The 14,964-nt window shown below is 40.3% G+C and overlaps 1 protein-coding gene across 1 annotated transcript in view; it reads left to right on the forward strand.

The window, feature by feature from the left end:
• Window positions 1-14,964, forward strand: part of EIPR1 (EARP complex and GARP complex interacting protein 1) — a 285,709-nt gene that overhangs the window by 255,694 nt on the left and 15,051 nt on the right. The window contains exon 8 of the mRNA XM_073674209.1: window positions 9,186-9,353. Within this exon, the coding sequence (XP_073530310.1) occupies window positions 9,186-9,353 (168 nt within the window). The remainder of the gene's footprint in view (window positions 1-9,185; window positions 9,354-14,964) is intronic.

Raw genomic sequence — 14,964 nt, forward strand, 5'->3', positions numbered from 1 at the left:
CATGTGGGAAATTATGTTTATTAACTATTTTGTGTGACATATCTCTCTGATTTAAGGGCATGAAAATTCAAAATTTGAAAATTGCGAATTTTTTGACAAATTTTCTTGTTTTTTTTCACAAATAAACGCAAGTCATATAGAAGAAATGTTACCACTATCATGAAGTACAATATGTCGCAAAAAAACATTCTCAGAATCAGTGGGATCCATTGAAGCGTTCCAGAGTTATTACCTCATAAAGTGACAGTGGTCAGAATTGTAAAAATTGGCCCGGTCATTAATGTGCAAACCATCTTCGGGGGTAAAGTGGTTAACCCCTCAACTATTAATTTATAGCATTTACTGACCCTTTATTTTTTAAGGTTCATGTATTATTATAAAACAAGCTGAAAAAGAGAATGGACAGCACCTCCTAAAACATACGTTGATCTAATGCCTCTCGGCAAAAATATATAAAACTGAACATGAGGTTCTTAGTTTAACATTCTAATCAAACTGTATGAAGCCCACTGCCACGTCACGGCAAACCTCGTAGTGGGTCCTAACTTTTCCTGCCTTTGCAGATTTGCCGTGACGTGGCAGTGGGCTTCATACAGTTTGATTAGAATGTTAAACTAAGAACCTCATGTTCAGTTTTATATATTTTTGCCGAGAGGCATTAGATCAAATGTATGATTTTTTGGAGGTGCTGTCCATGCTCCTTTTTTTCCATTATTATAAAACATCTACAAACCCTAAAGCTACACCCTGTCACTAAATATCTGTGCCACTTTTTTTTGGCGTAGAAGAGTCACACTTTGTAACTTGCACCGCTTCTGATCAAAAAATTACCATAGTTGGCAGGAAAATGGAGGCAGGTTTTAGTGGGGAGGACACAGCCAACCACAGTCTGACAGATTTACTATCATTTATGAAATATTGTAAATTATAGTGCATAGCAACTGTAAATTTCAAGCTCGGTCACACCGAAAGTCAAAAAGTCACTAAATTTGTTAAGAGGCCTGCACATCTTACTCCACCACACATCGGTTTTAGACTGGCACAACTTGAAATGACCGTTAAAGTAAGTCTCCCTGATGAGCTAGAAGACCATTGTGGTTGCATAGTATAACTCATGTTACCTTGAGACACGCACTTTTCAATATTTGTATTGCTTTTAGAATAGAAGGTTTAAATACATATAAGCATACATATATTCTGCTTGTAAAATAGACACATACACATTAGACAAACCTCTGCCAAACCAGCCATTAGGATCATTGAAATATACATGTTCTCAGAAGCATCTTTATGTGGGAGGCTCGAGAGAATTAAAGGGGTTGTCCACTACTTTATATTACCCCCCCCCCCCTCATGTATCCCCCCGGGGTCCCTAAGGCTTTTTGTAAATGCCTTATGTTGCAGATACTGCCTGTGAGTGGCGCTATCACAGTCCGCTCTCAGGCATCACGTGACCCCTGGCTGCAGCCAGCTCTGACATCCACTGATGTCACGACAAGTGCTGGCAGCAGCCGGGGGTCTTTGTTTTCCAATGGCCACCAATAGCACCGCTCACAGGCATTATCTGCAACATAAGGTATTTACAAAAAGTCTTAGCGGCCCCGGGGGGATACATTGGGGGGTATTATAATGTAGTGGACAACTTCTTTAAGATAGCCATACACATTAGACTTATATCAGCCAAACCTGCCAATATAGATGGGTTCAGCCATCTGTTCTAATGTGTATTTGGGATGCCGGCTAAATGATGGTCGGGTGATATTGATCAGGCATGTCCGATTTCAGACTGCCTATCGCATTGTTCTCCCTGAGATAAGCCACCAGTCAACGGCGGCTTTCTCCATAGAGAACACAGGAGCGCTTGGCCGAATGAGTGCTCCTGTTTATCAGAGATTCGGCTGAGATGGTTGTCAACCGAACAATCTTTCTACCGTCAACCAACTAAATTGTATGGCCGGCCTTAGCTGCCAGCCCAATGAGCACTTGGCTGACATTTTTTTGATATATGATAGAAAATGCTTTAAATTAAAATAGCTAACATTACTCACTTGACTAATCTGCCGCGACTCTGCTTGTCCAAACTGGTCTCTGTTTACTTACCTACCGTTGGTTATGTTCCATCTACTAAAGTGATTGTTGGATCCAGGTACTGTCCTCAGCAGTAATTCCTCTACAGTGGGGGAAAAAAGTATTTGATACTCTGCAGATTTTGCCACCTACAAAGAATGAAGAGGTCTGTAATTTCTATCGTAAGTACACTTCAACTGTGAAAGACAGAATTTAAAAATAAAAACCAGTAAATCACATTGTATGATTTTTAAATGATTAAATTGCGTTTTGTTGCATGAGATAAGTATTTGATCACCTACCAACCAGCAAGAATGCTGGTTCTTACAGACCTGTTAGTTTTTCTTTAAGAAGCCCTCTTACTCTGCACTCATTACCTATATTAATTGCAACTGTTTGAACTCATTAACTGTATAAAAGACATCCGTCCACACTATCACACTACAACCTTTCACCATCGCCAAGACCAAAGAGCTGTCTAAGGACACCAGGGACAAAATTTTAGACCTGCACAAGGCTGGGATGGGCTACAAGACCATAGGCAAGCAGCTTAGTGAGACGGCAACAACTGTTGGCACAATTAATAGAAAATGGAAGAAACACAAGATGACTGTCAATCTTCCTCAGTCTGGGGCTCCATGAAAGATATTGCCTCGTTGGGTAAGGATGATTCTGAGAAAGGTCAGAAATCAGCCCAGAACTACACGGGAGGACCTGGTCAATAACCTAAAGAGAGCTGGGACCACAGTCTCTAAACATTACTGTTAGTAACATACTACGCCGTCATGGATTAAAATTCTGCAGGGCACACAAGATCCCCCTGCTTATGCCAGCACATGTGCAGGCCTGTTTAAAGTTTTCTAAGGATGATCGAGACGAGGCACGCGAGAAGTTAATGTGGTCAGATGAGACCAAAATTAGAACTTTTTGGCATCAACTCCACTCGCTGTGTTTAGAGGAAGAAGAAGGATGAGTACAATCCCAAGAACGCCATCCCAACTGTGAAGCATGGTGGGGAAAACATACTTTAGGGGTGTTTTACTGCAAAGGGGACAGGACGACTTCACTGTATTGAAGGGAGGATGGATGGGGTCATGTATGGCGAGATTTTGGCCAACAACCTCTTTCCCTCAGTTAGAGCATTGAAAATGGGTCGTGGCTGGGTCTTCCAGCAAGACAGTGACCCGAAACACACAGCCAGGGCAACTAAGAAGTGGCTCTGTAAGAAGCATTTCAAGGTCCTGGAGTGACCTAGCCAGTTAAATCTTTGGAGGGAGCTGAAACTCAATGTTACCCAGCGACACCCCCGAAGCCTGAAAGATCTTGAGAAGATCTGTATGGAGTAGTAGGCCAAAATCCCTGCTGCACTGTGTGCAAACTTGGTCAAGAACTACAGGAAATGTCTGACCTCTGTAGTTGCAAACAAAGGTTTCTGTATCAAATATTAAGTTCTGTTTTTCTATTGTATCAAATACTTATTTTATGCAATAAAATGCAAATTAATTATGTAAAAATCATACAATGGGATTTTCTGGATTTTATTTTTAGATTCTGTCTCTCACAGGTGAAGTATACCTACGATAAAAATTACAGACCTCTCCATTCTTTATAGGTGTGAAAACTTGCAAAATCGGCAGTGTACCAAATACTTTTTTTCTTCACTGTACATGGCATACAGTTGTGATCATCATTATAGGTATTCCAGAATATAAGAGAAAATACACAAGATGGAAAATTTATGTTAAATTTCACTGTGATTAATTAGAAATTCACTCTACTGTCCCCACCTTGTCAATGCTAACATGATTTTAATTAGCCTATGAGTAGCAAAGATAAAAAAGTTATTTAAGCAGACCAGAAATGCTATTATCACCAAGCACAAGCAGTCTGTTGGTTACCGGCACAAGCAGTCTATTGGCTACCGATCTTTCTCCAAAGACCCTGAAATCCTGGTGTCATCAGTTTGAAATGTTATTGAGAAGTTTGCCACTCATGGAACAGTCATGAGCCCTCAAGGATGTGGTGGAAACAGGAAGGAAAATGGATGAATAAATCCTGCAAAGTTTGTTTGAAATGTTTTAAAATAACTGCTTAGAACATCCAGAGATCACCAGGCTGAGCTGGAGACATCTGTTGTCTATGGTTTCAACCTGTACCATGTGCCACACACTGAACGAAATGGGGATGTATTGGTGAAAGCCAAAGAGGACCCCACTGCTCACAGAAAGGCATATAAAAGTGAGTGATTGAACTTTGACACAAGTTACATAAATAAAGCACAATCCTTCTGGGAAAATGTTCTTTGAACAGATGAAAACAAACTAGAGCTCTTTGGCAATGTATACTAGCGTTGTTTGTAGACGGCGAAATAAATAGTGTAAGAAAAAGTGACCCATGACAGAGGATCCATAATGTGAGGCCGCTTGCTTACCTGCCTTTGGGACTGGAGGCTTTCAAGGTGTTACAGGAATAATGAAATCAGTGGATTTTCAGAGCCTTTTAGAGAGAGATGTTCTCCCAAGTGTAAGGAAACTAGGTTTAAGTCTAACAAAATGGGTCCTACAAAAGAATAATGACCCCAACCACACATCCCAAAGTGCAAAAGAACGGTAAAGAAGGAATAAATGGACTATTCAATTCTGCTTTTGGGAAAAGGAACCGGCAAACATTCAAGAGATAGTGAGAATTGCAGTGGAGGAAATTATCAGCAAACCGGTGCATAATGCTCAGACAGCTAAAAGAAAACGTATGGAGGCGGTCAACTTGTGCAATTAAGCATTAGGGAAGACTGATTTTAATCCTGTCTGTGTCATCTATTATGCTTCTTCTTTGCTTCGTTTTAAAAGAAACTGCTAACATTGACCTACAAGGCCGTCCACATCTGTCTCTCTCATATATCACCGAACTAATCTCCTGATACCTTCTCACACATAATTTCTGGTCCTCCCAAGACCTTCTGCTTTCCTCACCCAATCACCTCCAAGACTTCTCCTGTGTACTCTAATCTTCTGGAATTCAGTGCCCGAACACTTCTGATTGTCCACGACTTTCGAAACTTTCAGACTGAACTCGAAAACCCATCTCTTCAAGAAAGCTTACAGCCTGCAATAGCCCTGATGCCACCTCACCACCACCGGGGCCGCCACACCCCCCCAGCCTACTGTCTCCTTACCCATCATCCTGTACAATGTAAGCCCACAAGGGCAGAGTCCTCTCCATTCTGTACCAGTCTATCATTGTTAGTTTGTTCATTGTAATTTATTTATATTTTATATGTAACCCTTTCTCATGTGCAGCACCATGGAATCAATGGTGCAATAAAATGTAATAATAATTATAATAATATGACTGCAAGTATGATGTCAGGTCAACTTTTATGGTGGACATTTGGTTATTAAAATATTTTAATAATACGGAGTTGATACATATTTCTGAAAATGTTGACTTTTTATAACAAACACTGCTGACTATAAAAGTCGTACCGCTTAAGCAAATGATTGGCTGCAGCAGCTACATGGATTGGTTGCTTGTAAACCGCTGCAGAATAGTAAGCCGACTGAGCTGGTCTACTGGAGTGCAGGCGGTTAAATTAGGTTTTTCTATGTTAAAGCCTTTTCTGCTTTAAAAAATAACCACTTTAAGGTTTCTTAGATTAGTGTATTACATGACTTGCCTTCCTCCATACTTCGCACTCCTCGTGAATTTTTTTTTTTTTTTGCAAAATGCATATTTTCTGCAATAATTTTTTTTTTCTTTAAAACGTTTATTTATATAGGGGGGGCAGTTTAAATAATTTGTTTTATGTAGGCAGTATCTAGTTTTTGGGGAAACTTTTGGTAGAAACATTTGTAGTAAGTTCAAATTCCTATAACCCATGTATAGTGTGCCGACTCTTGACAGTCTCCTTTTTTCATGTACCGTAAGAGGAAAGCAGAGACAAAACCCATGTGGCTCAAATAGTGGAAAGCCATGAGTTATGCCGCAACGGGAATAAAGAAAAGGTTCTCTTTTTTTATTCTTTTATAAGGGAAATGTGCTAAAAGAAATGGGGGGGAGGGATCTCAGAAACATTTTAAAGTTTGCTCTAAAAATTTTTGCAACAGTTTAAAATCGATCTCTTGAACTTAGAGGAAGGTTACCTAAAAGCTATTATCCCTTTTCTTCCTTTCTTCTTTTTTTTCAAAATTTAAATAATATCTTGAAGTGATCTCTCCGGGTCAAAATGAATTATAACAATTTACAGTTTATGAAAAAATTCAAAATATGAATTGCTAATAAATATGTGGAGCGGCTTTATAATCTAAAAAGAACAAAAGAAAATTACTCCAATGGGTAACGGGTAATAATCTTTTCCTATTTAGCAATTTGCCATTTGGGCAAAATATTACTCCTTCCTTCCACTGATAACCTGTATGAAATGAAAAAATCCCAAACGTAATTTTTATTCACATATACTAACAGAAAATGTGATAAAAATCAGAATCTACAGCTTTTTTCACTGCCAGTACGCAGATATCCGGTATTGTATATACATTTGGCCGTTGGGGTTTTAACTCATATGTATATATAACTGAAAGAAAAGTTTTAGATAATTACACATTTCACACTTGTTTTCTTTGATGTGGGAAGAGGGAATATTATTTTGCCCATGTGGCAAATTGGTAAATTAGCATTATAACGCATGGACATGCCAGATTATATTCTTTTAAAGGGAATCTGTCAGTAAGATCAACCCACCTAAGCCGTCTATATGGGCATGTAGGTCATAGGAAGCTGAATAAAATTATACCTTGATATCTGCGATCCGATGTTTTATTCCAGAGAAATCCACGTTTTTCTTAATATGTAAATGAGCTGTTAAGGTCTATGGGTGGGACATAGATCTTACTGAGAATTTGCCTGCAGAGATTATTTTAAATGAAAGGGGGGTTTACCAGTGAGCGACATGTAGATCAAGAGAGAACACTGTCATCCATTATATGTTTCACACTTAATATAATCTCTGGAGGCAGATTCTCTGGGAGATCTATGTTCGGCCCATAGATCTTACCAGCTCATTTACATATTAAGAAAAAATGTGGATTTCTCTGGAATAAGACATTGGATCGTAGATATCAAGGTATCATTTTAATCAGCTTCCTATGACCTACATGCCTATATAGACCGCTTAGGAAGGTTGATCCTATTGACAGATTCCCTTTAAGGGTTTCAATTTCACATGAAACAACATAAAGTGCAAATTCAACATTAAAGAAGAAGTCTCATCAAAATTTTTCTTTTGTCATCTCTCCTAGTTTTGTTTATAATGATATGTACGTGCATTAAAATACTTACCGATTGCCGCCTAACCCCGCTCTGGTGACAAGAACTGTTCTGGAAACTGTAGAAGACGGCGATCAGTAAGTATTTTAATGCACTTAGACATTATTGCATAGGTAACCAAGAGGGATTACGAAATAAAAATATGTATGATATCTTCTTCTTTAAGAGTAAAAGGTATCACAATAATGAAAAAAATTAATAATAAAAATCAACGTATTTTTAACGTGATACCAAAACTGTATAATTGCCTCAGATTCTAGCATTTAAGGTACTTTCAGGATCGATTCGATAGTATTATTTGGGTTATTTTAAAAAAAAGATGAAGATTCCGAGCTTCCTTCAGCAGACGGTAGCAGACGATGCGTCTGTCTTGAAGGTCAAAATGGACGGCTCCCCAGAGCCCTGTGCAGCCGGGGGTTTCTATGGAAACCTCACACTGTTGAGTGTAGGAAAAAATATTTTTAACACATGTCATGCTATGGATTTTTTTTTTTTTAATCATTATTTTTACAGTGTATTTGGGAAGAATAAGGGATGTTTCCTGATTAGAAATAACGAAAATTATTATTTTTTATATATATTATTATTATTTAGTTATAATTTATCATCAACATTTTACAAAGTTTATACTCGCCTGCTATACAGACTCAGTGTTCACTGGGACTCTCAATCTGATATCTCTATGTCAAGAACTGAAGGAAATCGGCAAATGTGACCGTAGCCCAAAGGCAAATGTTGCCCTTGTTTTGTTACAAATAAAAGGGGTTTTCCAGTCTCAGGGCAAATTATTGGCAAAAAGGGCAACTTGAGAAAAATGAACGGTTCTATTGAGAGAAATAAATGAGAAGTTTGTCGACACGTGACCATAATTATGCCGATCAAATTCTTGCGGCCCCATGATGTCCCCTCAAACCAGCTAGCAGCGCTGAATCCTGACTGTGTGCACATTACACACTGTTAGTGTCCGGCAAGCTACACTGCTTCCCAACAGTTTGCCTGGTGGTGGAAAACCCCTTTAAGATGTGTATACGGTGTCTTTTTCAGACCGCTAAAAACATCCGTTTTTAAAGCAGAAGACACTTTATAAATTGCAACTTTTTTATAGTTTCTGGTCGTTTCCTCAGTGCTTTTGTGACATTTTTATGTGCTTGTTTTTTGGGCATCTTTATTTTTTTCAAACTTTTATATATTCCATTAAACAATAATCAAGACTCTAGTGTTTTATCTTAAACAAAAACATTTAGAAAACATTCAAAACATTTTTTTTTATTGACGTCTGTTATAAAGTGCGAAGCAACGAAGCATATTCGAGACAGAAAATCCTAGGAGTGGTCTGCTTACTTCTTTCAACTGCTTGGTGTTTTTGGAAACCTGAATCGGTTAAAGGACCCTCAAACTCCTGAGCATGAGCACAACAAATCATTTATACATAGAAATGAATAGAAAGATTCTTTTGAGCATTTTCTGAGCACTTTTTCAAGCAGTTTTCAGTGCAGAATTTCTCCAAATCCGTCTGAACAAAAAATGTGTGCACATACCCCGATGGATCCGCTTGTTGTAAGGCAAGCAGTGCTTATTATTTAACAAGGGTCTGTACTGCATGTTATTTTTAAGGAGATTAATGGAGTGGCCACCACAAGCCAACTAGTTATGGTGGTCTGCCATTTACAACCTTCCAAGGAATTTCTGTTTCTGTGAATAGTCCGTGGCATGACAAAAGTCATATTGGCACCATTGTTGGCATAGTGACTTTATAAATGTTAATCAGAGTAAATTATTTGTTATTGCAATTTTAGGGTTTGGAGTGTTCGGTACAACCACTCCCATGATCAGCTGGTCTTAACGGGGAGCAGCGACAGTCGTGTAATCCTGTCTAATATGGTCTCCATTTCTTCTGAGCCATTTGGTCACCTTGTCGACGATGAAGACTTAAGCGATCAAGAAGACAATCAACATGAAGAGAAGTAAGTCAGAAATAAAAGTTACAAAAAATGATGCTTTACTGTTCTGATTTTAGGGTCCTGTTGTGACTTATGTGATACTTAATTAGTAGAAGTTCCAACAGGATGTTTTGAGCCATTACTCAATATTCAGAATTATGAGTTTTTTGCCTGCAACCTCTTTTCTGCAGGTCACTACCAACATCTACAGTATATTTATGACTGTTCCTAACCTCTCTTGTGCTAATATAGCTATTACAGTAAAGGAGTATTAATGACCTTCTTCAGGATAGGTCATCAATATCAGATTGATGGGGATCCAGCTCCTCCTCCCTATGATCAGCTGTTCGTAGCTCTGGCGGCAGCTAAAGAGCACAGCACCATTTTTTCTAATTAAATCTTTTTTATTGAAAATTTTTAAAGTCATTTATAACATTAATCACATTAAACATAACATCAGTTACACAAAAATGTACATAACATAGGTGTTTGTACATAGATTATTCACAAGAGAGTTATTGGACCAACTCGCTCATAGTCCAGAGAAACAACTATATTAAATACATACCCAGCAAATTGTTATTCCATACTCTACAGCACTACAGTTTTTAGGTAACATTTATTACAGATTGTGTTTCAGTCATTTAAACAGGCAAATAATAGAATTTTAATAGACACATGTGATATTTTGATGCTTTAGAAATATCACATTAGACGCAGATAATGCACTTCCAAATAAATCAAATTGTCTCTCCAATAACAACTCTCCTGATGGCAGACCAGGAGTGTCCAACCATGGACCCCAGATTCTCTCAAATCATTGTATTAGTTTTTTTTATATATATATATACTTTTTTCCAGTCTAATGATATTGTTTATTCTATTTTTACATTCTCTAATTTACGAGGGTGAAGGATTAATACATTTTTGATGCAATATGTTTCCTAGCCTGATACAATATTCGAGAAATCCCTATCTGAACAGGGTGTTTTCACATTGCTTTCTGTGTCCCCGTCGGGGCATATGTCCCAAATTCCCCGCAGAACGGGGTTTGGACGTTTGCTCTGACGGGGGCCATAGACTGCAGTGGTGACGGCAGAGCGAACGTGAGCCATGCCGTGCACTTTTTTTGGGCGTGTACGCCCACAGGAGGCAGACACTCAGACTTAGAAGCCTACATCTTAGTGTCTGCCTCCTGTGGGCGCACACTCCCGAAAAAAGTGCACAGCATATTGCATGTTCGCTCTGCCGTCACCATTGCAGTCTATGGCCCCTGTCACAGCATATGTCCTGACTAGTGATGAGCAAGTGTGTTCTGCTAACCCTTTTGGTGAGCATGCTCGGGTGCTCGCCGAGTATTTGCGGCGTGCTTTAATGTTATGTTTGAGTCACTCCGTGTGCATGATTTGCGACTGTTTGACAGCTTTAATACATGTTAGGAATGTGTAAGAAACAGGCATTCCTCACATGTATTAAAGCTGTCAAACAGTCGCAAATCATGCATTCGGCGTGACTCCAACATAACATTCGAGCACTACGAAGATACTCGGAAAACACCTGAGCATGCTCATAAATCTCGAGTAAAGAGCAGGCTCGTTCATCACTAGTCGAGACCCCTTTTTTAGGACGTATGCCCCGACGGGGACGCAGAACGCAATGTGAAAGCACCCTATCATGCATTTTCTGGAATCCGCCTGAATCTCAGTATTATATACTCTCCTAATGAGAGACCAAATCTTTTTCCAATAATTTCCCAACTCAGAACATTCCCAGAGCATGTGAAGTAACCCAGCATCCTCCAATTTACATCTTGGATATGAATAATCTGAAGGATATCCTATATTATATAAAAATCCAAGTGTCTTATACATCCTATGGATTAGAATAATTCAGGAGAATCTCTGTACCTCATTAAATGATAATCGGGGTATCCGTTACAAGATTGAGCTCCATTGATCCTCTGAGATTGGTCACAATATCTTCCTCCCATTTTTGCTTTGCTTGTATAGGCAATTTCTTCAAATAGGCGTTCAGGAAGAGTCTGTATATAAAAGAGATATGGCCCCTAGAATTTCCTTTTTCAACAACCAACTTAACAAAAGGTTATTAACTATTATCAGGGGAGTCTATCTTAATTGTGCATTGAATGAGTGCCTAAACTGTAGATATTTGTAAATTTGGTTGTGTTAACCCAAACTCCTCTTTTAGTGGGCCAAAAGATTTAAAGGGGTTTCCCACGAACAAAAGTTTATTTTAACCCCTTTCTGACGTGAGACTTATCTAAACGTCCCTGTGGCCTGGGCCTTAATGACCAGGTACATATGGATACGTCTCGACGATTGCGCGCACACAGAGGCTGTGTACGTGTGATCACCGATGGGTGTCAGCTGATTCTGACAGCTGACACATGGCACTCGGTGCCTCACCACTTCTGCCACTTTAACCCCTTATATTCTGCCATCAATGTAGCATTTAGTGAGGGAGCAGAGAGACAGAAACCCTCTGCTCTTGAATTCGAGACCCCGCAACGTCATCGCGGGGTCCTTAAAGTTGCCTTCCAAAATGTCACTCTTTCTTTTCTAAGCATTTCCCAAACAATAGTTATCCCACAAATATGGGGTATCTGCATGCTCAGGAGAAATTGCACAACTGTTTTTTGGGGTCCATTTTCTCCTGTTATCCCTTTGAAAATAAATTATTTGGGATTAAAAAAACATTCTTGTGGGAGAAATGTAAAAATTAAAATTTTATGGCTCAATGTTATAAACTTCTGTGAAGTACCTTGGGGGTTCAAGGTGCTCACAACACATCTAGATCAGTGCCCTCAGGGGTCTAGTTTCCAAAATGATGTCACTTGTGGGGGGTTTCCACTGTTTAGGCACATCAGGGGCTCTTCAAACGCGACATGTCATCCGCTAATTATTCAAGCAAATTTTACATTCAAAAAGTCAAATGTGCTCCTTCCCCTCCGAGCCATGCCATGCGCCCAAACAGTGGTTTTTCCCCACATATGGAGCATCAGCATGCTCAGGAAAAATTGCACAACAAATTTTGGGGTCCATTTTTTCCTGTTACCCTTGCAAAAATAAAAAATATATTTGGTCTAAAGTAAAATTTTTGTGAAAAAAAGTTAAATGTTCATTGTTTTCTTTCACATTTCAAAAATTCCTGTGAAGCACCTGAAGGGTTAATAAACTTTTTGAATGTGGTTTTGAGCACCTTGAGGTGTGCAACTTTTAGAATGGTGTCACTTTTGGGTATTTTCTGTCATAAAAGCCCCTCAAAGTCACTTCAAATGAGATGTGGTCCCTAAAAATTAGTTTTGTAAATTTTGTTGGAAAAATTAGAAATCGCTGGTTAACTTTTAACCCTTATAACTTCCTAACAAAAAAAATTTTGTTGCAAAATTGTGCTGATGTAAAGTAGACATGTGGCCTGGTCATTAACGTGCAAACCACCTTCTGGTGTAAAGGGGTTAATCATTAGATCTTGGAATAATAATAACTTCTACAATTGGATGTGTTTAAATTAAATGTTCCTGTGCTGAGATAATCTTCTAAATGTGCCCCTCTAATGTCCTGAGTAATGGCTGTGTCTGACCATGCAGGGTCATGGTCCGATCATACCACATCTCCTGGGCAGGGGGAAAAAGCAAAAGAGTATACAGACAGGACAGCAGGAGATCACAGCTGATTCTTTCTTTTGAAGTAAAACATTGTTTAAAAACAGATAGGGAAATGTTTTGCCTCACATAAAGAATCAGCTGTGATCCCATGCAGTAATGTCCATATACTCTCTTTCTCCTTCCCCCATGACGGCACCACGGAGAGAGGGGATCCGCCCTTCAAGGACAGGAAACCTACAGATAAAAGGGCGGTGCCTCTCTCCCGCATCAGTTGGTTTCCTGTCCTTGACCTACAGTCCGGAGGAGGCATACCTGCGGGGTGCCAGAAGATGGACGTCGTGGGATTCCAGGCCCGGCCAGTCCGTTCCAGGCAGCGGGGGTCCCCCTGCCTCGGCTGGTGCGGTGTCCTGAAGCGCCACCGCTGAGGTCAGTGGGCCTTTAGGGTGTGCGGAGGGGGGTCTGGACGAAGAGGAGGCCGCCAGGACTGTGCTAGACCCCCCTAGTTGCGGAGGTGAGAACGCTAGCGGCCCGGCAGCATGCATTTAAGCCTCTGGGTTCACCGCGCATGCGCAGGCGCCCCCGGATGACGCGGCGCCGCAATGCATGACTGGGTAACCAGTCTGCGCAGGCGCAGGCACCCCCCCACATGTGCGGGGGAGGAAGGGGGGGGCCGGGTCACTACAGGCACTATGGGAGGGACTCCCAGTGCCTTAAAACACAGCAGAGGATGCCAGTATTTGCTCTTCTGGGCTCTGGCACGCTGTGTGGAAAAAAAAAAAAAAAAAATAAATAAATAAATATATATATATATATATATATATATATATATATATATATATATATATATATATATATATATATATATATATATATATATATATATACTATAATAATGAGTCACCAGGAACTTCCTGAGGAGCAGCAGCTACATCCTCAGTCGCCACCACCACCGCCAACCCAACGGAAAAAGGGACCGGAAGAGACGTGGCGCCAGGACCGTAGTGGAAGCGGGCGCTTTGGCAGATCGTCACAGCGCAGCAAGGACTCCACCTCGGCATCTTCCAGGAGGACTCCAGCTACAAAGATGGCTCCACCTCCTGAACCGGTACCTGCTCTTCCGTCTGGTTGGTAAGTGAGCTTCGTGAAAGTCCACTTTGTAACTAGGGGCCCTTGCTCTCTCTCTTTTGTCTCCCGTAGGGAAAAAAGAGTAAAGGGAAAACAAAAAATATGACTTGTGCATTATGCACTGAGGCATTGCCCACTACTTGGGAAAAGAGACTCTGCAGCTCCTGCATTGAGCAGACTATATGCGAGGGAACCCCGAGATTTGCCTCTGAACTTAGAGACCTAATTAAGTCGCAAGTCGAAAACACTATTAAATCTTTTCAAGGCAAAAGATTAAAGAAAACTAAAAACATATCCCCAGAGTCCACGTCTAGTAGTTCTGAGGATGACGGGGATTCGGACACTTCCACCTCTTCCTCCTCCTCTTCCTCGTCTACAGTTAGAGGAGGTCGGAGCTGTTTTCCCGTTGAGGAAACAGATAACCTCATCAAGGCAGTCAGGTCTACCATGGGTCTAACAGATCCCCTGCCCAAAAAATCCATACAAGACATGATGTTCAGCGGCCTAGAACAGATCTTTTCCACTCAACGAACACGTTAATTTTCTGATTATGAAAGAGTGGAAAAGACCGGAGAGGAAGGGCTTCCTTTCCCCTAAACGAAAGTACCCGTTTGAGGACCCCTTATGCTCCTTTTGGGAGAAAGCACCGAAACTGGATGTCGCTATAGCCAAAGCCTCAAAAAAATACTCCCTTCCATTTGAGGACATGGAAAGACCCCATGGATAAAAAGGCAGACACCTTCTTAAAGGGTTCCTGGGAAGCTGCTGGGGGGGGTTAAAACCGGCGAAAGCTGCCACGTGTACGGCCAGATCTCTAATGGTCTGGTTGGACCAGCTAGAATCACAACTAAGGCAGAAGATATCCCGATAATGAAAGGGGCAGCG

This window comes from Phyllobates terribilis, unplaced genomic scaffold (genome assembly GCF_046119375.1).
Source record: "Phyllobates terribilis strain yellow unplaced genomic scaffold, ASM4611937v1 Scaffold_3__8_contigs__length_932513732, whole genome shotgun sequence".
NCBI lineage: Eukaryota > Metazoa > Chordata > Amphibia > Anura > Dendrobatidae > Phyllobates > Phyllobates terribilis.